This window comes from Protopterus annectens, chromosome 13.part0, assembly GCF_019279795.1.
Source record: "Protopterus annectens isolate FY-2018-M chromosome 13.part0, PAN1.0, whole genome shotgun sequence".
In the NCBI taxonomy this organism is placed as follows: Eukaryota; Metazoa; Chordata; order Ceratodontiformes; family Protopteridae; genus Protopterus; species Protopterus annectens.
The window spans coordinates 980,542,233-980,569,327 of NC_056747.1; the positions used below are offsets into that span (position 1 = coordinate 980,542,233).

At 42.4% G+C, this 27,095-nt stretch overlaps 1 protein-coding gene across 1 annotated transcript in view; it reads left to right on the forward strand.

Annotated features, from left to right (window-relative positions):
• The window catches only part of LOC122787912 (junction plakoglobin-like), a 497,854-nt gene that overhangs the window by 466,122 nt on the left and 4,637 nt on the right, over window positions 1–27,095 (forward strand). The window contains exons 11-12 of the mRNA XM_044054837.1: window positions 9,578–9,728; window positions 11,371–11,492. Coding sequence (XP_043910772.1) covers window positions 9,578–9,728; window positions 11,371–11,492 — 273 coding nt within the window. The remainder of the gene's footprint in view (window positions 1–9,577; window positions 9,729–11,370; window positions 11,493–27,095) is intronic.

A 27,095-nucleotide genomic window follows, 5' to 3' on the forward strand; every position in this document is an offset into this window, starting at 1 on the left:
CTACAAAGAATTGGTCCTTTCCAGCATCAGACAGGCCACAATGAGGCAGATACAGATGCTCCAGAGGCAGATCACAGCCCCAAGGCTCATACAGGCCTAAACAGTGGGGTGCTTCTACCTCCAAAAGCGGAGAGGAAAAATCACAGCCATACAGGAAACAGTCTCAATGACTTTCCCCTGCCAGCACCAAGCACTTAACTTCTGGCAGCTCCTTTGGGGGGAAAACTAGCACTTTTTTCAAAAAATTGGCACATGATCACCCAGGACAAATGGGTCTTAAACATCGTATCATAAGGCTACAGGTTCCACTTTCACACCCTGCCAAGGCCAACCAGTATGCCAGACCTGCCACGCAATCAATGGGCAGAGGCACAAAAGCAAGTTTCATCCCTCATGGACATGAGAGCAATTCAGCAAGTACCACAGCAAGAGCAGGGACTAGGATTTTACTCTAGGCTATTCTTGGTGCCCAGAAAGGACAAAGCCTGGAGACAAGTACTGGACCTGTCTATCCTAAACACACCTACCCAGTTCGGCTTTAAGGGCAGATCCTGCCTCTTAAACCTGGTTGATTTCTTTGAAACAGTCATAAAGGCCATCGACGAGGGGAAGGTGGTCCACACACCCTACCTGGACCTGGCAAAAGCCTTCAATACAATACCCCACTCGGGCATTATAGATAAGCTCACCAGCTTAAATATAAACCCCTATGTCACTAGATGGATAGCAAACTGACTCAAGGACAGAACCCACATGGTTAGAATTGCTGGAGCCATGTCAGACTCCAAACCAGTTACAAGTGGTGTCCCACAAGGCTCAGTCCTGGGACCTCTCTTGTTCGGTATATATTTCTCTGAGGTACAGGCCAACACGGAAGGACTGTGGCTGACCAAGTTCGCAGATGACTGCAAACTGGGCGCCATAATCGACTCTCCAGCTGACACAAGCATCCTCCAAAAGGGCCTCATAGAAACAGACAACTGGTGCCAGAGCCATGGCCTCAAGCTAAATGCCAAAAAGTGTATAGTCATCCCTTTGGCAAAAACAAAGTGCCACAAATTACCACATAGGTGGTAATCCATTAAGTACAGAAGAAGTAATTAGGGACCTGGGGACCCAAGTTGATAGCAATCTCTCATTTGACAACCACGTGGCTATAGTGGTTAGAAAAACATTTTATATAGCCCACCTAATCATGAAGGGATTCACATCCAGATCAGGGGAGGTCATCGTGCCACTTTACTCATCCCTCATCAGGCCCATAATTGAGTACAATGCCCCTTTTGGGATGTACCTTACCAGACACCTGCAGCAACTGGAAAGACCCCGAAAGTACCTCACCAAGAGGATCAAAGGGCTCAAACAGATGCCATATGCTGCCCGGTTAAAGAAACTCCAGCTCTACTCAGTGGCATACCGCCTGTTCAGAGGCGATCTGTGCCTGACATATAAAGCCATGTCCAACCCGGAATTAATGGACATGCTGCACCTCAGAAAATCCAAATCCCATCGAGCTACGCGCTCGAGAGACTTGAACCTCAGCACTGAAATAAATAGGACATGCTGGAGGGACAGATTCATAACCCAGAGGCTCCCTTCACTCTGGAATAAAATCCCAGTCAAGGTTAGGCAGAGTCCCTCATTGACTCTTTTCAAGAGGAATCTTGAGTGGATGGGAGATCATAGGTTTACCCCAGGTATCACTTGTGTGTCACTGTTAGACAGAGGCACAGTATACTAACCTCGAAAAAGGGCATAGCAATATAAATTTAAAATGGGTGGCGAAAGCCAAACACATTCTGGCTAGGCTTATAAATGCCCTAGGGCAGATAGCCTAGTATGGAACCTATGAACCTATTCCTGGATATTCCAAAATTCAAAATGTTGACTCTACAGCAGCTTCTGCCCATGCTGGGCAAGAAGGCTTGGCTTGTGACTGTAGACCTAAAAGAGGCATACCTGCATGTCCCAATCAGACAATCGTGCAGAAGGTGCCTCAGATTTATAGCTGGCTCAATGCACTACCAATTCTCTGCACTGCCCTTTGGCTTATCTACTGCACCCAGGGTCTTCACAAAATGCCTGGCACCAGTAATTGCATTTTGCAGACAGAGGAATACAAATATATCCTTACTTGGACAACTGCCTTATTCAAGCAGAGAACAAGGACATTCTACTACAGCATCTGGCATTTGTAAAAAGATTAACAGGTCTAGGGTACACAGTAAACGAAAAGAAATCAAAACTCATACCCTCTCAAGAGATAATATTCCTGGGTGTAAGCTTAAATACAACTGCCCAAATGGCTTATCTCACGCCAGACAAACACAGACAACTGACTACTTATTTCAAAATGTTGAGACCCAGTTATCTGCAAGAAAAATTCTGCAGGCTTTGGGCTTTATGGCATCCTGCATTCTGCTAATTCCATATGCAAGACTGCATAAGAGTAAACTTCAATGGTATCTAAAAAGTGTTTGGACTCAACATTGCCACAGCCTGGAAACAATAATTACCCTCATTCCCTGCCTGCAACAGGAGTTTCGATGGTGGGCAAAAGCCTGTCACCACAACACGGGACAGCCATTCACCTTACCCACAGCCAGGCAGACATTGACAACAGATGCATCAGATTATGCCTGGGGGGCCCATATGGCAGGAAGATGTATTCAGGGCATGTGGTCCGCAAGTCAAATGCATCTATATATCAATCAAAAAGAGATGCGAGCTGTTCAGAATGCGCTGACAGCCTTCAAGGATCTACTTCATCCAGGGCAACTACTGATAAAGACGGACAATACTACAGTCATGTGGTACATAAACAAGCAGGGGGGCACACATTCCTACCTCCTCTGCTGACTAGCCATGAACTTGTGGGACACAGCATTGACTTACCAAGTACATCTGCATGCACAATTCCTGCCAGGAACGATAAATACTTTGGCAGACAAACTAAGCAGAAACCTAATGGATCCCCACGAGTGGAAATTGGATCCACAAGTCTTCAGCGTGATAACAAGGAACTGAGGATGCCCGGACATAGACCTATTTGCCTCCCCTCACAACTGCCAACTACAGAGATTCTGCACAAGGACTTATCACAAGCAAGCACGGAAAGTGGATGCTCTATCTTTCAGCTGGAAAAACCTAACAGTTTGCCTTTCCTCCTCTGCCTCTCCTCCCCAAGGTACTCCTCAAGGTCAGGCAAGAGAAGCCAAAAATGATACTGATTGCCCCAGACTGGCCCCGCCAGCACTGGTACCCAATCCTAAAGAGCTTGTCTCAATGCCCAGCTTGGACATTACCTCAAATTCCTCACTTATTGACCCAACAAGACAGTCAGATACTGCACAGTCAACTCAGGACCTTAAACCTGGCAGCATGGCGGATAATGTAGCCATTCAAGACACACCTCTCTCTAAAGCATTGATTTTGGAGGCCAGGAGGCCTAGCACCAGAAAATCTTATGCAGAAAAATGGAAGAGATTCTGTGCTTGGAACCAGGCACAAGGTTTTGACACGATTGCTCCAAATATTCCTCAGATTTTGCAATACTTAACTGAGATGCTGGATAAAGGCCTTTTTTTTTCATCAATTAAATTTCATGCCTCTGCCATTTCAGCTCATTACAATACGGAACCACCTGTTTTTTCTCATCCATTACTAAGGCAGTACCTCAGAGGGGCCAAAAACATAAGACCTCCAAGGAGAGCACCAATACCTGCATGGGACCTCAACTATGTCTTGGAAAAACTCACACTGCCTCCATTTGAGCCAGCCTCTGCAGCTGATATAGGTTCATAGGTTTATACTAGGCTATCCGCCCTAAGGCATTTATAAGCCTAGCCCAAATTTTTGTGGCTTACGCCACTCCTTATATGAAAAAATACTGTGCCCATTAGTTTGTTGTGCCTCTGTCCAGCAGTGACACAGAGATGATTCCCGGGGTAAACCTACGATCTCCCATCCACAGGTCTAGATTTCTCTTGAACAGAGTCAGCGAGGTGCTCTGCCTCACATGGACCGGGATTTTATTCCACAGCATAGGGAGTCTCTGAGTGATAAATCTATCCCTCCAGCATGTCCTATTTATATCCGTGCTAAGGTTTAAGTCGCTTGCTCTAGTGGTTTTGGTGGATTTGGATTTTTGAGGTGGAGCATGTCCATTAATTCGGGTTGGACATGGCCTTGTATGTCAGGCACATGTCACCTCTGAGTAGACGGTATGCGACTGAATAGAGCTGGAGTTTCTTCAATCTGGCAGCATATGACAGATTTTGGAGTCCCTTTATCCTTTTAGTGAGGAACTTTTGGGGTCTCTCCAATTGCTGCAGATGTCGGGTGAGATACATCCCGAATGGGGCATTGTACTCGATCATTGGTCTGATAAGTGAAGAGTACAGGGGAACAATGACCTCAGTAGATCTGGATGTGAATCCCTTCATGATCAGGTGGGCAATGTAGAAGGTCTTTCTAACCACTTTAGCAATGTGAGTGTCAAAAAAAGGCCACTGTCAACCTGGGTCCCCAGGTCCCTGATAACCTCTTCTGTGCTTAGTGGATTGCCACCTATATAGTAGCTTGGGGTTACCTTGTTTTTCCCGAAGGGTATGACTATACATTTTTTGGCGTTTAACTTCAGGCCATGGCTCTGGCACCAGCTATCTGTTTCCGTGAGTCCCTTCTGAGGGATATCCGTGTCCGATGCACTTTCCACTATGGCGCCCAGTTTGCAGTCGTCTGCAAACTTTGTCAGCCAAAGTCCTCCCATGTTGGCCTGTACTTCTGAGAAGTAGATGCCAAACAATAGGGGGCCAAGGACCGAGCCCTATGGGACACCACTTGTGACTGGCTTGGAGTCTGACACAGCGCCAGCAACTCTAACCCTGTGGGTTCTGTCCTTAAGCCAGTTTGCAACCCATCTTGTGACATATGGGTTTACATTTAAGCTGGTAAGTTTTTCTACAATACCCGAGTGGGGTATTGTGTCGAAAGCCTTTGCAAGGTCAAGGTAGGCTGTATGGACTGCCTTTCCCTCATCAATGGCCTTGGTGACTGTTTCGAAGAAGTCGACCAAGTTCAAAAGGCATGATCTTCCCTTGACAAAGCCAAACTGGGTCGGGTCCAATGTCTGCAAGTCCCCTGTATCTTTGTTTATGAGCTCCATTATGATCCTCTCCATAGCTTTGCAGACTAGACTTGTTAAGCTTATGGGGCGGTAATTACCAGGGTCCGTAGGCGCCTTTGTGGAGTGGGACAACAGTTGCCGTACGCCACTCCTTGGGCACGTATCCTGTGGTAAGGCTGAGATTAAACAGCTGCCTTATGTGCGGGTTTAATTCCTCATTTAGCTCGTGTAGCACACAGCCGGGGACACCATCCGGTCCCATTGATGCTGTGTTTTTAGCTTTAGAGAGAGCAGCTTTCACCTGCGCATTTGAGATGTCCGGGAGGCTACACTCGGCTGGGATAGTTATCTCTCCTTTAGGGGGGGAGAGGGGGGTGAAGTTTGCACTGAACCTGTCTGCCAGTATGTTGGCAATGTCTGCATATAATGTCAATGGCAATGTCGGCAATATAAAATTCTTATCCTGGAAAACAGCTCTGCTCCTAGCAATAACCTCCGCTAGACAAGTCTCAAGAGTTACAGGCACTCATGGCTGTGGAACCTTTTATCATTTTCCATCCTGACAGGGTTTCTCTGAGGACAAACCCTACGTTTATGCCTAAGGTAGTGTCCAGTGTGGCCCTTAACCAAACAATTCATTTGCCTACCTTTTACCCAAACCCACAGAATAAGGGTGAGAGACTTCTGCATTCTTTGGACATTCACAGACTGCTACGCTTCTACTTGGACAGAACCAAAGCTTTCAGAAAGACTGAACAACTTCTAGTGGCATATGCTGCAGGATCACAAGGAAAGCCAAGCAGACTGTTTCAAAGTGGATAGTCCACTGCATTCATTTCTGCTATTCACGGCATGGCAAATCCGTGCCTAAGGGCATTAGGCCACATTCAGCCAGAGCAGCAGCCACTTCAGCAGCCTTCCTCAGAGGAGTACCAACCAAAGACATCTTAGAGGTTGCAACTTGGAGTTCAGTGCATACTTTTACAGAGCACGATCACTTACCTCTCTACTCTAAATCCAGGGCAGGCTTTGCCACTGCAGTTCTGCAAGGCCTGATGGCCTCTCTTAATCCTATTTAGCACCAGCCTCCCAACCTTAGCTTTGGGATTCAACCCAATTGTAATGACCAACAGTGAAACATGATGAACATAGTACAGTTGCGTACCTACCATAAATGTAGATGTTCGAGTGTATTCACTGTTGCAGTCCAAGTTATCCTCCCACCATCCCCCTTTTCCTTGCTGGGACTTATCTGTACTTCTCTATTCTATACAACCTATGTGGTGTATTTGCTTGTAGATTAAGGCAAAGTTGTTTTTTGTGCGTGCATGCTTATTAGCCTACCATTTTAGGGGCACCTGACATATGGGGCAAGAAAAACTGAAGAAAATTGAATCGGCTGCATCTTTTATACCCCTGGCGCACTGACGTCAGGGAAGGAGGCGACAGCAACCGACGCCAGACCTAGACTTTGGAACTCGGGCCGACTGCAGGTAGCCTGCCAGCAGGATAACCCAATTGTAATGACTGCAACAGTGAATACACTCTAACATCTACATTTATGGTAGATACACAACTGTACTTTCCACTACCACAGAAATGGGGGTTCTGAGTTTAGCTTATAATTTTGATTAAATAGGTTTGACTGGCTCATAGTAGAACCGCATCCATGCAGATGACCAGTTCTATAGGATACCTGTATAGCTGTTACAGTCCACACAGCATATGTGACTGCACACCTGTATCTCTCTGGAACTGAGGTCTGTGTTAAGAGATACAACTCTTATCCAACTAGATGTATAAGAATACTGTGCCCTGTTTGAAAAGCCAGGTACAGAGGCTTTCCTTGGAAAGAGATCTGAGGAGCTTCAATGCTGTTCTTTTATAGCCAAAAACTACAGTAATACTCTGTAGGTTCAGATTCAAATTATTTTATTAATTTTGCCAACATTTTAGGTTTTACAAAATATGCATCTCACATGTATGTATGTATGTCAAAATGCAACAGATTCAATAAAACCCCACAACACTTAGTACTGTGATACTTAGCAGAAAGTACGGTGGTACTTAGCAGAAAGCTTAACTTGTCTGCGTCGTTATGAAACTTCCTGCAAAGCATTTTGTGCAGTAACCAAGTCCTTTAGGTCTGCAAGGATGAACAAATAAATCTGAAACTGTGTTTTCCATGGTCTTACTATAATAGGATATCTTGAGAACATGTAATGTAGCCTCCTCGCTTCTTTGATTACATAAAACCTGTTTTCATTCTGAATCTTACTCTTTCATTCCACAAATTTCTGCTATGTACTTCAAATTTTTACTTGCATGTTCTGCTTTTAAATCTGTTATCTAAATCATACAGAGAGTCATTGACATTGGTTTTCAGCATAAAGATTAAAGAATTTGATCCTTTTTTTTTTTATCCGTTCTGTTTCCCTTTTCCAGTATGCTGCTTAAGGGGAAGGATGTAATTCTCTCTTTTTCTTATTTTTAATTTGTTTCCAAGCACTACAGTACGTAATTCTCAACAATCTTTTAAATTACTCTTACTAATATGCTTATCACTTCATTAGACTAGAACATTTCCTTCCAAAAATCAATACTAGTTTCCGCCCTTTATGATTTGTCAGCTTTGCACATTTTTCTAGTAATTGGATTTCTAATAGTGCCATTTCATTAACTGTCCTGTATTCACTTTTTGCGGATAATTCTGAAACGAATGTGGACAGTGTTATTACCTTTTCTAGTTATGCAGTGGATGGGTTTAAAGAGCTCTAGGACTTCCCATAATACCAAACTTCTGCTACATACTTTATATGATAAATGTTTGCATTCCTAGAAGTTATGAATGGTACGGTGTGCATTCCTTCTAATGCATTTTCCATTTTAAAAAGTGCTTTTCAGATTTTGTTTGATTTTATGTGCTCCCGCTGTCTTGTCCAAGACCATTTATTACAGAAGATTATCCCTTAATACCCAAAACTATTTACTGCTTCCAGTAATTTTCTGCTCAAATAGACTGCATGTTTTTTTTGTTATACTATATTACTTTTTGCTACATTTATCAGAAGAATCTGATTTGCATTGAGCTTATTGAGGTATTTTATCTGTTTTCTCGGATATCCAAGGATTTTCCAATAATTAGCAAGTGTGCATGCGTAGTGTGCGTACTTTGTGGTTGTATAGGGCTTTTTTTTTGCCTCCACTAAGAATATTGTGACTAGCAGCTTCCAGAAGTCGAATTATTTTATTATTTAGCAATAAACAAAGGCCAAGAGGGTAAGTTAAGTAAACAGCCTTGTCTCACCACTCGAATCAGTGTCCCTTTCTTGTACTTTCACCTTTACCCAAGTTGAAATATGTAAAGCTGATATCTTCCGTAGATTTTTCTGTTTGCATTAATAAGTGTGGGTTCAGGGCCCACTGAGGTTATGAAGACTTTTTGCAGTATGAGAGACTTGCTTTTCTGTTACTGCTGGGGTCTTGATTTAATATTTCATCTGAAGGTTTGGCACTTTAGAAGTATTGTTTTTGGAGTGGCCCTCAACATGAGGGCGCAAGACTATACTCTTGAGAAATTTCTCTGCAAACCCTTTACTCCTGACAATCCCACTCTTTGGTAAATAAGTTGGAAAAAGCATTCTGTAAACTTGTTGCAACATGGAACCACTTGCCAGCAGAAATTGGAAAACAAAAGGCAAAAACATTCAAATAACTAGTTGGACAGTGTCTAATGAATGCAAAATCACATAACTGCTTTAGTGAGACAGGTTAAGTATAGTTACTCAGCAGTTAAAAGGTCAAATGTTGCTGGCTTTGTTCTTACAGGACTGTTTATCAGATCTGTACAGACAAGGAATGCATGCATGCACACATGCACATGCACATGCTATATTCAGTTTTTTTTGTACTGTCTCTAGTCAAAGCATTACTTTTAAATTGCATCTTCCAGTAAAATATTGCATTGTACACTTTGAACTATAGCCGTTGCTGCTTGTCATGATATAACACATCTAAAAATTGGGTGGGAAGAGCCAAACAGGATTTTTTTCTAATTTCCATATTTGTATTTTCTCTACTCAGAGCTTGGGGTATAGATAAAAATAGTCAGATTGGCCAGCCTACCTACCCTGTCAAAAATATTTGAAGTAAATAAATTATATTTTGTGTGTGCGTTGTGTGAAGTTTTTTTTTTTTTTCATTGAAGTGATAGATCTGGTCACTGTTTTTAAAGGGTGCTTGGGAGGTTGTATGTATTTGTGTGAATTATATTTAGGACAATTTTAGTACCATTGCCTGTGCACAAAGATGCCAGTAAAAGTTTGTATGTAGAAAAAAAATGTATACATGATGTATTAAGTACTTTGGCTGCAGCTAGTAGAATTCATATTGATATTCTAGGAGTGTTATCCATCTGTTCAGTAAAAATTCTGTTTTAACCCCCAACAGCTCCTGTATTCTAATTCTGAGAATATCCAGCGTGTTGCATCCGGTGTGTTGTGTGAACTTGCTCAGGATAAAGCCGCTGCTGATATAATCGATGCAGAGGGGGCCTCTGCACCCCTTATGGAATTGTTGCATTCCAGGAATGATGGCATTGGTGAGTAAAAGTACTTTTTTCATTACAATAACAGATTTGTTCAGTGCTAGTAAGCAGTTTTCACTGTGTTGAGGTCTTGCATTCAACATTAGAGTTGGAAGGTAACTACCAGAATTTCCACAGCTTCTGATGTACCCTGGTAGTACTCATTCATTTTTTTTTTTTTTTTTTTGACATTTGTTTACTGGGAAAGTCTGACTTTGGTATGCACCCATTTTCAGAGGAGGCCCGGGAAGAAAAGTTCCAGAAGAACAATTAGCAAAATTACATCCAGGTAACGGCTGGTTTTTGCACTTGTAATAACACCCCCAAGTATTCTGGCTGTTTTTTTTTTTTTTCTTTTATAGTACAAAGAAGGGGGGAAGGGTATAGCTGTGCTGTATTAACCAGGACTGAAGTTTTTAGAGAGGGTTTCCTTTGTTACTATGACTTATTTTGCCCTTTACGGACCTTGTTTGGTAGTTTCGGGATATGCATTGCTGGGTTGCTTGGGTAGGCATGGATGAAAGTTTTATTGGCCTTGTATTGTAGTGGGTTTAAGTAATGTTTCTGCAGGGGTAGGAAAAGTATTATTTTGGTTTGATCTTTCACTAGTTTTTTGTTGCCACAGCAATGTACAAGTTAGCAGGAGAATATGAAGCTAATGACCAGAACTAATGATTTTATTGCTAGGCACTGCAATACACATTGTAAATAAATCTTGCGCTTATAATTGGCAGCCTGATAAAAGAAAAATGGAAATGACCCAGTTTAATACATCTGTGCTGGCTGTAGTACAGTTAGTGGGAAGGAGGGGCAGTTAGTTGAAGAGACAGTGAAAGCTGCTAATGTACAAAAATCTGCCAGTTACAAATAACATGTTACTCTGAAAGGGACAAGTCTGGACCAGTTTTGCTAAATTGTCTAGGCTGTGATAACATTGAATAGTTTGTTGTAGAGTTGTTTTTGGTGGAAGTGGTGGAGTCATCATGGTACTTAACTGAGTAGCAGTCTACTGCTAGTGAAATGTGGCATAATCCAGTGGCATAATGCTTGGATGTTGTAAACTGGCAGACATTTATGTAAAACAAAAAAGCACGCCTGATTTAGATGCTGACCTTCAGCATATTGTTTAATTTTGTGCTATAGCAGTCAGCCACAGGAACATAAACGCAAGATAGTCTGATACTATACCCAACCAGCATGGACTGCTTATTTTTAAGGCAGGCTAAAACTAGGTGTTGCATTCCATTCAGAGGACTTGCTTTTATAAGCATAGTGTACATAATTAAGCTGTCAAATTGTCAGCCACAAATGACATGTTGGCAAAATGTTTTGGTCTGATGTGTTGCAAAAAGTGATTTTTTTGTGTGTGCGCAGAGTAGGGTGAGTGAAACTTTTTATTTATAATGCAAAAATATAGTGAACTCAGATCTTAGTTTTCTTTATTTATATGCCCAAGTCATCTTTGTGTTCAACACTTTTTTCTTTTGTAGCTTTAATGTTCTAGTAAGTTATGATTCTGTTGTGGTATAATCAGTATGAATTGAAAAATTATTTGATTTCATTTTCTGTCTTTTCATTGTGCATTATTCTTAGTTTTTTAAAATGCATGTGCTATAAGCACTAAAACTTGAATATATTGTTCTGGTTTCTTCCACAGCCACATATGCAGCAGCTGTATTGTTCCGTATCTCAGAAGACAAAAATGTAGATTACAGAAAACGCATTTCAATGGAATTGTCAAATTCCCTTTTCAAACATGACCCTGCTGCATGGGAAATGGTAGGTTCTGTTTGCTTATATTTGATTGTGTATTCATCTGTTATAGACCTGAAAAGGTTCTTACTCCGGTCCTTACTGTGATTCCTGTTTTTTATTTTTTTAGTTACCAATATGGGATTATATAAAACAGAAAAAATAGTTTACACTTTTACTGCCTGATTAAATACAAGCAAAAATGCTAAATTGTTGCGCCAGAGAATCAGGATTTATGGGACAGTGATATTCTAAAACTTAACAGTGTTGAGGAGGGGAGGAAGGATGAATAAATTATATTAAAAAAAAAAAAAAAAACTGGAAGTGTAAGTTGACCTGTAGCCTACACAGTACTAAGAACAAAGATGTCCAGAATTTACTGTTTCAGATCGGGTATCAGTTGGGTGGGAAACTGCATATATTACTCCTATTTATAAAGGCAAAGATAAATCAACTTTAATTGAAAAATGTACACAGATTTAAATTTAAAATCTTTCTGTGGCCCAGTCTTTCCATTGTCTTCCAACATGTCCACTTACATTTTTGTTTCCTTGGAAAGCTGGAATCGTCTGTTCAAGTGGCTTCCTGCTTTCACCTTGAGTCTGTCCATTTCAGTACGCTTTCTTCTGATATTAATTAGGCTCTGCACATGTTTATCTTTGGCAAATTAAGAGATGCTTCTAGGAATGTTATGTCTGTGAAGTGTAGGGTTCGTTTTCAGTAAAACTTACAGGTAGGTATTTAGTTTCCTTTCGTGTTGTGGAGCATTTCATGCAGCTGTTTAATTTGCACATGCTCTGTTGAAGACTGAAGTTTAATTGGGAGTACATGTTATCATATGCTGTAGAACAGGGGTGTCAACCCTTTATGATTTGGGACAACTTACCATATTTAGCAATGTTTTTTGGGGGGGGGGGCACATTACCATGTCCCACATGTATATGTCCATTCAAAACAGTTTGTTGTAGGACACATCAAGGGCCAAATATAATGCATCAGCGGGCCGCATTCTGGCCGTAGGGCCACCTGTTGGAACACATCCCACTGCAGAAGATGGGGCAGAGCCTTGGCCTTTCTGCAGTGAATGACCTTGGAGAAACAACTAGATGCTTTGTTGTAGTATGATGGAGGCAGCTTTTTCGGCAGTTGGTCAGTGAGTATGCAATAGAGGGTTATTGTTAAGGAGCCAGTACCTTTCACAAGACAACATGATGCTTGAACATGCACAGCTCCAGTTTAGTTGTGACTTTTGTGAATCTGAAGTCCTACACTAATAGTGCTCCATTCTTAGTTTGAGAAATTCCAAAACTTGGCTCCGAAAGAATTGGACTTATATTTCTTAAACAGAAGCAGATGCATTGAGCTTTACACTTGTAGTTTAATGGTATCTGAAGCTCAGATGGGTTTGGAGAATTGTCATTTATTTTACGTTTGTTAACTGGGGAAACTCTGGCTGGCACAGTAGACCCTTTTCATTGGAGGCCCAGGGAGAAAATCTGTAGTACAAACAAGTTCTAAAATGTCAACATTGTCAAGCAGAATACAATAAAAATAAATTTTACAATGTGAAAATAGATAAAATAGTAACTATGCATACAGTAGTAAGGTTTCTTATACTAATTATATTCTATAAAGATATAGTTAAGTACCTGTGCAGTAGGATAGATGTCATAATATAGAATACTGAATTATCTACAAAGGGGAGAAAGCAAAAGGTTAATTTTAATTACTAGATATAAATTAGATGTGTGGTAAGAGTTGAGAAAAGCATAGGAAGAATTTAGGGTGAGTGAAGAGAGTGATTGTGGGTAAAAGCATAGAGGAGAGCAGAGGTATAGTAAAAGAGGAGGAAGAAAGCAGATGCATTTAACAACAAAAATGACAGTCTACAGATATTTGCTGCATAAATCAAATACCTAAACTACTATGTGCAACTTTAAAATGGTAAAACTAGTGTTTATCCAAGGAGAGTAATAAAACTGATTCATACAAGTGGGCTCTCTTCCACTCCCCTTCAGTTAAATGGGAGGGAGGAAGGGGCAGGCAACTTGATTTAAATTTACGAGACTGGTGTTGAATTTGCTTGTCCATATATGCTGAATTTAAGAACATTTCTGGTGTACTGGTGGTATGCCTCACAATGCCTTTGTTCAACTTCTATCAATAGCAATTTAGGCATTAACACTAATTCAGTATGCAAGAAATCTCTCAGACTTTGTCTGAAGTTTTAAATGCTGTATGTGACCAGAACATTTTAATCCATTTACTATCTTCTCCACTGTTACAGTGACAACATGTATGAAAAACATCCAGAAATATTTTATGGAATCAAACTGGAGTTTAAAAAAAAAAAAATCTGATGGGAGAAATTGTTGAGCAAAAAAAATTCAAAGGTATCCTTTGAAATCAAACAAGTCCGAGTCCACTGGATGTTCTTCATCTCACATTGCTGCAGTCATAACCTGTGGGGTAGTCCGCTGTCCTCAGTCGGCCCGAATACCAAAGTATTAGGCTGGCGTTGGTCATGGTCGCTCAGATCTGACGTCAGTACGCCTAGGTACTAAAGCGCATGACCGACGTCATATCCCCAGTCTTTCTTGCCGCATGGTCTGTAGCAGAAGCAGCGTTTGCAAGTGCCGTTCGGCGTCCTGAAATTTTCGTATTCTGAGTTTCAGACCGAAAACCAAGTTGGGCTAAGTACCCCGTTGGGGAATATTTTTGTCTTTTCTTGCATCCGGATGTCAGAAAAAGTGAATAATTGTATTTCTTGTGGGAAACAGATACCTCATAGGGATTACCACTCTCTCTGTATTCCTTGCTTGGGGCCTGAGCACGACGTAGTCGGGTGTCGCTTTTGTGCTAAATTTAATAAGCGCACCATTAAACGTAGGTTAGATTGTGCTAGGCTTGTCTTCGGTAAGCGGTGTAATTACAATATGCAGTCGGATCCTCCGACGCCCGCTACCGCTAAGAAGCATAAGGAGAAATCGTTAAAATCCAAACAGGATGAGTCGTCCGTTCCGGACGCCGGTTCTTTAGAAACCACGGTGGAATCTGTGGATCCAGCCGAGGTTTCAGTTGAGTCTCAGGGGGAACCTTTAATTTTGCAGGATGTGGCCTCTCAGGAGTTAGGTCAGGCTGAGGGGGCCTCTCAGGTTGCTGTAATCCCTTCTTTACATAAGGTGGTTAGGCCTTCTCCCTCTGTCTCTAAGGTACCTTCTAAGGCCAGGCCTGGTTTGTCTTCCTCTGGCGTCAGTCCTAGTTCTGCAGGTTCTGTACCTAAAAAACACATGCTTAAAATGGCAGAAGATTTGATTTCCTTGATCAGAGGTTCTATGCCCCCTCCAGATAAGAGGCCTAGGGTGGAGCCAGAGGTGGAAGGATTGGAACATTCTTCTGATTACTCGGAGTCTTCCGCTGAAGACATTCAGGATTTTCCCCCTTATTCTGATTCTGACGCAGAGGATTCTAGTCCTTCTGCTTCCCCTCCAGAGGATTTTTCTTTTTCAGAAACCCTGCTTTCTATGAGGGAACATTTTAAATGGGAAGGTCAGGATTTCTCAGATTCCCGAAAGAGGCTTAGGGAATTCTTATTTTTACCACAACATAGACCCTTGGCTATACCTCCTGTTTTGGATGTGGTTCAGGATGTTTTCTCTGAGGCCTCCCTTAATCCAGACTCTTTGCCTCCTGCCCCGGTTAAGCCAGACAGGTATTACAGAGTGCCAGAGGCTCATAAATATTTGTATAAGAGCCCTAGGGCTGACCCAGAAACTATTAGCCAGGGACCTAAGGGTGTCAGGGCTTCTGTTGTAAAGAATCCAGTTCCTATGGATAAAGACTCTAGAGCTTTGGATAGGTGGGGTAAAAAGGTGTATACCTCTTCCACTCTTGCAATGAGGGCCTTGAATTGCCATTTTCATATGCTGAAGTACCAGAATTTTCTCCTTAGTCAGTTGAAATCTAAGGTAGATGCTTTAGCAGAGGGCATAGAGTGTAAAGAATTACAGGATTTGGTTCATGCCTCTGATCAGGTGGGTAAGCATTCTTTGCAGTGTGGTTTTGATGCGTTACAGGCCTCTTCCAGGGTGGCTGCCACTGGATCAGTTATTCGTAGGCACGCCTGTCTTAAGGATCAGAACTTGTCAGAGCATGTTAAAGCTCGAATTTTGGATGCTCCCCTTCAGTCTGAAGTTTTGTTTGGTTCTCCTGTGGAGTCAGTCTTGAAGAAAATGGAAGACAAAGCTAAGTCTATGCAGACTGTTAAGGATTTTTTGCAGGTGCAGCCCCCTAAGTTTAGCAGAAATTGGCCTACTAAGGGATGGGCTTACCCTTCTTCTGATTTACAGTCTAGGGGTAGATCTAGACGTGGTAGGGGCAGAGCTCATGCACAGGGTTCTTTCAGGCCTAGGACGTGGAGTTCCCCTGCACAGTCTACAGGTGAGGGCAGGGGCCAGTCCTTTCGTAAACAGACCCAATGACCTGCATCTTCAGCTGCCCGATCCTTCCTATCTGGCAGCTCCTCTGGGAGGAAAGTTGGCACTTTTCAGGCAAAATTGGCTTTTAGTCACCCAGGACAAATGGGTGTTGGACATTATAAACCGAGGCTACAAGTTTTATTTCCACACATTGCCCCCTTTCAAAGGCATGCCAGACGTTCCTCCTCAGCAAAAGGTGGAGGCTCACAAACAGATTTCTTTACTTCTACAAATGGGGGCTGTCCAGCAGGTCCCTCCGTCAGAAGTGGGCCTAGGATTTTATTCTCGCCTGTTTCTTGTACCAAAGAAAGGAAACACTTGGAGGCCAATTCTGGATTTGTCTATTCTCAACACATACCTGGACATTCCAAAATTCAAAATGTTGACTTTGCAACAACTTTTGCCTCTGCTAGGCAAAGATCACTGGATGGTTACTCTGGATCTCAAGGAGGCTTATCTTCATGTTCCTATCAGGCCCAGCTGCAGGAGATTCCTGCATTTTCGGGCTGGGACTTTACATTATCAGTTCTCTGCATTGCCCTTTGGCTTATCTACTGCGCCCAGGGTGTCCACAAAAGTTTTGGCCCCGGTGATAGCCTTCTTAAGGTTAAGAGGAATACAAATTTATCCTTATTTGGACGATTGCCTGATTCTTGCTCAAGACAAAGACGAGCTACTTCACCATCTTCAGTATGTTATGGCAGTGTTAAGGTGCCTAGGGTATTCTGTGAACGAAATAAAGTCCAGTCTAGTACCCTCTCAGGACATGTGCTTTCTGGGTGTGAGACTGAATACAGCCTCTCAGATGGCGTTTTTGACCCTGGACAAGCAAAGAAATCTTACACTTTACTTCCAAAAATTGTCTCTCCTGTCCAGGCTGACTGCAAGGACAGTCCTTCAAGCCTTGGGGTTCATGGCATCTTGTATTCTGGTGCTTCCCAATGCCAAACTGCATATGAGGAAGCTACAATGGTATCTCAAAAGTGTATGGACTCAACACTGCCACGATTTGGACACTGTCATTCGGATAATACCTTGCATTCAAAAGGAATTTTTGTGGTGGGCTCAGGAATGTCACCTAAACAAGGGACTCTCTGTGACCCGACCAGAGGTGAGTCGGATCTTAACGACAGATGCCTCAGACAAGGCTTGGGGAGCACACCTCAATGGAAAATGGGTTCAAGACACGTTGCCTGCCAGACTTCAACATTTGCATATCAACATGAAGGAGATGTTAGCAGTCCAGTTTGCATTGATAGCTTTCAAGGATCTACTTCAACCAGGACACGTGTTTATTCAAACAGACAACACAACTGTCATGTGGTACATCAACAAGCAAGGGGGAACCCATTCGTACCCTCTTTGCAGGCAAGCTATGATTTTGTGGGAGACTGCTCTCAGTTTGCACCTCACTCTTCAGGCAAGGTTTCTGCCAGGAGCACAGAACTCCTTAGCGGATGTTTTGAGTAGACAGATGGTGGATCCCCACGAGTGGAAATTGGATCCTCATGTATTTCGACAGTTGACAGTGCTTTGGGGGACTCCAGACATAGATCTGTTCGCTTCTCCACTAAATTTCCAGCTGCCAAAGTTTTGCACAAAGCTGTTTCATCCAAAAGCTTGGAAAGTGGATGCTCTATCATTCAGTTGGAACAATCTTCGCGTCTATGCCTTTCCTCCTCTGCCTCTCCTTCCCAAGGTGCTTTTGAAGGTCAGACAGGACAAGCCCTCCATGATTCTAATAGCTCCAGATTGGCCACGTCAGCACTGGTACCCTCTGCTGAGGAGTTTAGTACGGGAGCCTCCTTGGCCTTTGCCATCAATTCCACACCTTTTGTCCCAGGCAGGCAATCATTTCCTCAATGTCAGGATACAGTCCCTGCATCTGACAGCCTGGCATATTCTGTTTTAGACCCTGGAGGGTCGCAGCTTCCTCTAAGTTTTGGATGTTATTTTGGAGGCCAGGCGGCCTAGTACAAGGAAAGTTTATGCTGATAAATGGAGGAGATTTTTTCTTTGGAGCCAAGCAAAGAGCTTTGATGTTACAGTACCTAATTTGAGTGTTTCTCTTCAATATCTTACAGAATTACTAGACAAAGGTTTGTCTTTCTCCTCTGTAAAAGTTCATGCTGCAGCCATTTCTGCTCACTATGATTGTGACCCTCCATTATTCTCTCATCCTTTGTTTAAGCAATTTCTTAGAGGGGCAAAGAACATAAGACCCCCACATAGAGCTCCTACTCCTTCCTGGGATCTCAATTTTGTGTTGGAAAAACTCACTTTACCTCCTTTTGAACCTGCAGCTACATCTGAGTTGAAGTTTTTGTCTTGGAAGACTGCTTTTTTGTTGGCCATTACATCTGCTAGAAGGGTATCTGAATTACAGGCTCTAATGGCAGTTGAGCCCTTCCTGATCTTTCATAAGGATAGGGTATCTCTGCGTACTAACCCTACTTTTATGCCTAAAGTGGTTTCAAATGTGGCCTTGAACCAATCTATTCATTTGTCTACATTTTATGCTGATCCCCAAAATAAAGGGGAAAAAATTTTGCATTCTTTGGATATTCACAGGCAGTTGCGTTATTATTTGAGCAGGACTAAAGGGTTCAGACAGTCTCAACAGTTTGTTTCTTTTGCTTTGGGATCTCAAGGGAAACCTGTTTCTAAACAAACTATTTCTAAGTGGATTGGACATTGTATTGCTTTTTGTTATTCTCATCATGGTAAGGAGATTCCGGCTGGAATCAGGCCTCATTCCACTAGGGCTACTGCCACTTCTACTGCTTTTTTAAGGGGTGTAGCTACTAAAGATATTTTGGAGGCAGCTACTTGGAGTTCAGTGCACACTTTCTCTAAACATTACCATCTCCCTCTTTACTCCAAAACTAGGGCTGGGTTTGCCACTGCAGTTTTACAGGGCATGTTAGCAGCTCCCAATGCTTTATAATTTTGCCATCCTCCCTTTACCTTTGCTTTGGGATTCTACCCACAGGTTATGACTGCAGCAGTGTGAGATGAAGAACATAGTACAGTTTTGTACCTACCATAAATGTAGATGTTCGAAGATCCACATTGCTGCAGTCTAATTTACCCTCCCTCCTTCCCCACTGTAGTTTGGGGTGGTTGTGTGTTTTGGGTTGTAAATATTGTTTTGTGGCTATGGCCTTTCTTTTTAGGGCCTTCTGACATCTGGGGCAAGAAAGACTGGGGATATGACGTCGGTCATGCGCTTTAGTACCTAGGCGTACTGACGTCAGATCTGAGCGACCATGACCGACGCCAGCCTAATACTTTGGTATTCGGGCTGACCGAGGACAGCGAACTACCCCACAGGTTATGACTGCAGCAATGTGGATCTTCGAACATCTACATTTATGGTAGGTACAAAACTGTACTTTTTCTGAAATGTGTACCTGGAGTAGTCCGATGTTCAGTTATACACACTACTGACGAGTTCGATGTTCAGTTCACACTACCATTTAAAATGTGCTTGAATTAACATAATTCTTAGCTAGGGTATAATGGCACTATACATACTCACTAATACAGTGAAGGGAGATCTCTAAATCTTTAATGAGTGGCATTGTGTTTACAAGCCCATGTAAAAGTACAACCTGAAACGGGCAGTACTGAAGCTGGCTGTTAGTGTAAGTTAGCTGGAGTAAATGTGCTGATGTATGAATAGTTGAAAATGTTTCCCAGGATGTACCGTACGCAATATTATAAAGATGCTATTATTGTGTAACTTACACTGGAGAAAATTATAATGGCAGTAGTGCGTGAATAGTGAAAGCAACTGACTACTGTCTTCAATGTGATTTTTCATTAATTTAACCAAATTATATGACTTTGGCATGAGTTAACTATACAAAGCTCAGTGCATAGGTTACCATGCAAAGCTCAGTATCTCTAAAGTGTCTTTTGGTAAAGGCTAACTGTAGTAACAAGGTTAAGAAACTGGAGCATAGTATTTTTCTTTTTTGTTAGTGGATCAACACTTCATTTCTTTTGTTTTTTCCTTCCAAAGTTAAGAAACTGAGTCATGAAAACAAAAGAATGTTACAGGGCTGTGGTAGTGGGACAGCACTGAATAAGGTTAAGAAGGTTTATTTGGAATGATTTATGCAGAAGAATGACAATTGTGAAGCAAAGTGGGAGACAGCAGAAAAGAATGAAGGGTGAAAGAACTGCTGAGGGGTGAACTGTAGGGGAGTCTGATATGAGGAGGAGCATGGTTTGGCAGAAGGGGGTGAGGACAAAATAGTTTGTACCAAACCTATGAAAGGTAATGTTAATTATTAGGGCGTAGGGTTTATAGAATGGCCACACATGATTAGCATGGCGGTTTCTTCCTAGTAGCCATACTGCATTAGTATTCCCTTACTACTGTAGCCATTGTTTTACATTGATACCTGTCCTTATTTCAGCAGTGTAAGCTGATGCCAGGTGTACAAGATATCCTGCTCTTTCTGAAAACTTTTTTTTCAAATTCTCATGGGCATGTAGGTCATACCTTAAGAGGAAAGTGAGAGTAGATTTTTGCAAGTGAATACTGCAGTTTAGTTTCCTAATGGGAGGAAATCTGGAATTTTGCTGAGCAACAGCCTTTAAGCTCAGCAGGTCTTCGAAAATGGGATTCTTGCTTCCTGTGCTTACCTAATTTTAACCTCGTGTATAGTTGTGTAAGCACGGTACATAACAGAAAAACAGTGCATTTGTATGGATCACATGCGAGTTGTAACACTGCTATATAAAGTTTCCATTCAGTACTCACAACATAGTTTTATCTGATGTCTTGTGCTACATGCCACATACCCTCCATGGACCACCTCCAAGCATCAGTAAATGGATATGTTCAGTTGTGTGTATTTTTGCAGTTCATAACATGATAGGGCATTTCACAGTCGGGAAGCCAAGTTTGGGATTCGATTTTTCTGTATTTTGCATCCTAAAGAACTGACCCGTTAGTGGAGTACAGTGAGGCTGTAGACCAGGGGTGGGCAAACTTTTTGATTCGTGGGCCACATTGAGTTCTAACATTTGACAAAGGGGCCGGAACAGGAGCAGATAGATGGCATGCTTTGAAAACATCACCTCATTGGGGGAAAAATACACATCTTGGGATATGGAGAAAACATGTGCTTTAATTTCCAATGAAAATGAAGAAAAGCATTACCAATAAAATCTCATCTGGAAGAGAAGGATTCCAAGACCATTTTACCTCAGGTTACATTGCATGAGCATCTACACAATGGCTCCTAAAAAAACTTATATATTCAAGTGCCTGCTTACATATTAATCCCTTGTGAACCAAACAGAACACAGTAATAACTGCTTCAATAGTGTACTTTTAGGAGAGCTTAAATTAATAAGCTAGTAAATCATTTTACACGCAGATACATTTTCTGTCAGTGAAACTGGACATCTATTTAACTTCAGCAGGTTTTAAACAGTGATGCTGCAATCTATATACACACACACACACACACACACACACACACACACACACAGAATCTTGTCAGCTTTCATAATTCACTTTCTCTCTCCAATCGCTCACACACACATACACTCTTCACCTTTCAAACCTGCATTCAATCACTTTCTCTCTCTGATCGCTCACACACACACACACACACTTCACCTTTCAAACCTGCATTCACTCACTTTCTCTCTCCAATCGTTCACACACACACACACACACACACACACTCTTCACAATTCAAACCTGCATTCACTCACTTTCTCTCTCCGATCGCTCACACACACACACACACACACTTCACCTTTCAAACCTGCATTCAGTGATTCACTCACTTTCTCTTTCCTATCGCATACACACACACACACACACACACACACACACACACACACACACACACACACACACACACACACACACACACACTCTCTGTCTCTCTCTCTCTCTCTCTCTCTCTCTCTCTCTCTTACCCTGAGTAGTGCTCGGCGTCTTCTGTTCAATCCATCCTCATGTTGCTGCTGCTGCCATTAATCCTGGGCCCGGCTCCGTTTCAGGGCTCGCTGTATCCCCCAGCCTGCTAATGCCATTAATCCCAGCTCCGTGAGCTCGCTATATCCCTGGCCCCTTTGCTGCTGCCACGAATTCGTTTCAGGGCTCGCTGAGTCAGCCTCTTCTGTTCCACATGTTGCATTCCCGCTGACTGTTAACTTAACCGCCAGCCAGCCGGAATGATGATGCGAGCTCCTTGGGCTCAATTCCGACTGGCTGGTAGCCTGACGGTGCCGATGTCATCGCGCACGTGATGACGTCAGCCCTGACAGCGCGAAAATTTAAAAAAAAAGAAAAAAAAATCGGAAATGAAGGGGTGCCAAGTTTGGCGGGGTGTATCAAAACGTTTAACGGGCCGCATGTGGCCCCAGGGCCATAGTTTGCCCATGCCTGCTGTAGACATATGAATACTATTGTAATAACCTGCCATGCACTATTCAAGTAGCTACACAGTTATGAGTAATGTCATTTGATGGACCTATGCATTTATAAACGCATTCTATGAACACCTTCAGGAGTGCATGGATCATGCAATCCCAAATAAAACCAAGACCCAATCCTCCAAAGGCAGACGTCCTGTCTGGTGGACCCCAGCCATAAACAAACTATACAATAGAAGGAGGAAGCTACTACATGATAGAGCAAAATCCCAAAAAGGGAAGGCATCTCTGATCAGTATTAGCAAAACACTACGGGCACTCATAAAATCGTCTAAGGCCAGCTTCGAGAGAAAAATTGCACAGGACACTAAGGATAAAATCGTCTAAGGCCAGCTTCGAGAGAAAAATTGCACAGGACACTAAGGATAATAACAAGGCTTTCTTTAGTTATGTTAGGAACCTGGGTGGGAATTACCAGATATGCTCAGAATTGGTCCAAAATGACAAAAAAATACACTGAACCCACAGACATTGCCAACATCCTAGCTGACAGGTTCAGCGCAAACTTCTCCTCCGCCCCCTCCCCTCCAAAAGGGCAAATATCTATCCCAGCAGAGTGCTGCCCCCCCCCCCCCCCGACATCTCAGATGCTCAGGTAAGAGCTGCTCTCTCCAAAGCAAAAAACACAGCATCAGTGGGACCAGACGGTGTCCCGGGCTGCGTCCTACATGAACTCCCAAGAAGAGCTAAACCCAACTACTGTTCAAGCTCAGCGTTACTACAGGATATGTACCCAAAGAGTGGCATACAGCAACAGTGGTCCCTCTCCACAAAGGTGGTGCCTCAGCGGATCCTGGAAACTATCCCCCCCATAAGCCTGACTAGCTTGGTCTGCAAAGCTATGGAAAGGATCATCATGGACCTCATAAATAAAGATATTGGGGACCTACAGACACTGGATCCTATCCAGTTCGGCTTTAAGGGCAGATCCTGCCTCTTAAACCTGGTTGATTTCTTTGAAACAGTCACCAAGGCCATTGAGAGGAAGGTGGTCCACACAGCCTACCTGGTCCTTGCAAAAGCCTTTGATACAGTACCCCACTCGGGCATTATAGATAAGCTCACCAGCTTAAATATAAACCCCTATGTCACTAGATGGGTTGCAAATTGGCTCAAGGACAGAACCCACATGGTTAGAATTGCTGGAGCCATGTCAGACTCCAAACCAGTTACAAGTGGCGTCCCACAAGGCTCAGTCCTGGGACCTCTCTTGTTCGGTATATATTTCTCGGAGGTATAGGCCAACATGGAAGGATTGTGGCTGACCACGTTTGCAGATGACTGCAAACTGGGCGCCATAATTGACTCTCCAGCTGACACAAGCATCCTCCAAAACGGCCTCATAGAAACAGACAACTGGTGCCAGAGCCATGGCCTCAAGCTAAACGCCAAAAAGTGTATAGTCATCCCCTTTGGCAAAAACAAAGTGCTCACAAATTACCACATAGGTGGTAATCCATTAAGTACAGAAGAAGTAATTAGGGACCTGGGGACCCAAGTTGATAGTAATCTGTCATTTGACAACCACGTGGCCAAAGTGGTTAGAAAAACATTTTATATAGCCCACCTAATCATGAAGGGATTCACATCTAGATCAGGGGAGGTCATCTTGCCTCTTTACTCATCCCTCATCAGGCCCATAATTGAGTACAATGCCCCTTTTGGGATGTACCTTACCAGACACCTGCAGCAATTGGAAAGACCCCAAAAGTACCTCACCAAGAGGATCAAAGGGCTCAAACAGATGCCATATGCTGCCCGGGTAAAGAAACTCCAGCTCTACTCAGTGGCATACCGCCTGCTCAGAGGCGATCTGTGCCTGACGTATAAAGCCATGTCCAACCTGGAATTAATGGACATGCTGCACCTCAGAAAATCCAAATCCCATTGAGCTACGTGCTCGAGACTTGAACCTCAGCACTGAAATAAATAGGACATGCTGGAGGGACAGATTCATAACCCAGAGGCTCCCTTCACTCTGGAATAAAATCCCAGTCCAGGTTAGGCAGAGTCCCTTATTGACTCTCTTCAAGAGGAATCTTGATGAGTGGATGGGAGATCGTAGGTTTACCCCGGGTATCACTTTTGTGTCACTGTTAGACAGAGGCACAGTATACTAACCTCGAAAAAGGGCATAGCAAAATTAATTTAAAATGGGTGGCGAAAGCCAAACACACACTGGCTAGGTTTATAAATGCCCTAGGGCAGATAGCCTAGTATGAACCTATGATTTGTAATTATTTTAAGTTTTATAATAGGAGCACGTCACTAAAATGCAAATGTTATTGAAAGGGAGACGTTCATAATTTTCTAGCTCTGTCTAGCATATTATCTGTCCTGACTTACTTCATACCTCTATGATCATAACAATAATGTAACTCCCCTTGACTGAAGTGGTTTCATTCATCCAGTACTAATAAAATTTACATCCATCAGTTGTCCTTGACATTTATTTGACCGTTCTATAGTTTCTCTTCATCTGAGAAATTAAGTGCTTGTTGGCTAGTGTCCTTGGGCACAGATAATGTCCGAGTTTGTTTATCCTCTTTTATTTATAGGCTCATGAAAGATTATTGTGCTGAGCACCATTGTTTTCATGCTGTCAAATGTTTCTTAGTTGATAGAACCTTAAATCTGTTGCAAGGTTTTTCCGCCCCTATTTTGGATGCATTATGGCATCAGTCAAAAATACACTTGTTTGTTGTAGTATCTGTCTCGTATATAGCGGATGCAGTTACTTTAGTTATATTTTCCTGCAGTGCAGAATGGACCAAGCAAGTGTGATAACTCGTTTGAGTAGTGTTATTTCTACATCTGTGTTTACTGCTTTGATAGACTGCAACTTTTAGGACACTTGGCATTGTGCATCATCTTGGGGTGCCCAGCAGAAGTGTAATGTACTAGTAACTGACATTGTAAAGGGCAAAAAAATGTGTGATCGCTATTTGTAATGTGAAGATCATGATTGCTGTATTTTGTAAAATTCATTTTATTCCATGGTAAAATGATCTGAGAGTTAGTATAAAAGTACTGAGGAGAGGGTTTTCAAAAATGTGTGTGAAGAATTTGGGGGGGGGGGGTATATTTGTGACTGCCATTTTATGATTGTACTTTTTGATGTCAGTAACTTCTGATGTGCACGTCTGCTCTAGAGTATTAACTTTTACAAACTACTTTCATAGCACTTCCAACATGAAGGAGAAGCGGCTACAGCAGTGGTATGTTAAAGGTGTATTTTTAGCTAAAATGCAAAATATTACCCTCTGAAGAATCCAGGGGGGTTCTGAACTGCTGTATGGTAGGAGTTTTGTGCTCTTTCTGTTTTCAAGCTTTGTAGCCATATTTCTGCCCAGTGCAGTGCAGTTTCTCATAGCATAATACAATAATTTTGGAGAACTGATGAACAGATCCATGCTAAAAGTATGCTAATATGTTTACTTTTAAAATCTGTAACCATACCAGCTGTGGATGTACTTGGGGTCATCTTGCTGTTTGACAAGTGTGGTTGTTGCAGGTAGCTTTTTGGCTCATTGTTTTAATCACAGTTTATCAAAACTTATGTTGTGCAAGACTGGGGTACATTGCTTTGGGGGGACTCCCCCCCCCCCCCACACACACACACACTGTCACATGACTGTGGAGTGGGATATGTATATAGGCAGAGACACACACACAGTAAGGCATGATGCAAAAAGCATCGCCTCCCACATGGTGGTGGCGAGAGTGCTTACCACTCTACAAAATCTCTTTTTTTGTTGAGTTTTACATTAACATTACAGCTCATAATTTAAAATTAGGAGAAGCAAAACCCTGAGTGATTTGAATTAGAATAGATGAAGACATACTAATTAGCCTGGCTTCATTAACCCAACCTCTGGTTCCCTGATGGTCTTGTCAACCCCCAAAATATTGAGGCTGCCAGTACACAAGGTGTAGAACCTGGGTCAGGACATTGTAATCATCTGCTGAAGACTGTACTGAATGGTCCTGTTTTGTCCTTGGTTAATGAATGCATTACTGTCTTCTTCCAAGTGGGGGTGACTGCTTCACTAGTAAAGGTTATGTCACTTCCTGTGAAGGTTTAGTGAACTCAGATTTGATTGGGTCCCTGCCTTCTGATGGAACTTAGTGCCCATATTGCCCTGTATGGGTACCATGTTCAACCTCTATGGGGCCCTTAGCAATCCATTTATGGAATTCGGTACCTCAGTGTCCTGCTTTAGCTGGTTTTAGGCAGGGCTTGAAAACCTGCTTATTTGAATTGGGCTTATGATGGTGTGGTTTGAAACGTGGTCTTAATAGTTTTGTTTTAATTTTATTTTTGTTATAACGGAGTTGTGTAAAAAGAATCTACATTTGACCGTGTGGTTGTAAGGGGCACACACCCAGCACTGAGATTACTGCATCCCACAGAAATAGTTTGTGTTTTATTGTGTTTTGATGAAAGGATCATTTATCGATTCTAAATGAAGTAATTTTTTTTCTTTGTTGTGCCAGTTGGAAGGATGCTTGAATGATCTGCTGTTGCATTATTTTCAGTATAGATTTTTCTGTATGCTTTTGAATTCAACTGGCAGTGTAGTTGTCAATGTGTGCTATGCATAGATGCCTTTGGATTCAAATAGCTGAATTACACTTGAGGAAATCACATTTTTTCCTATGTTTATGTGAAGCATTGTAGTCC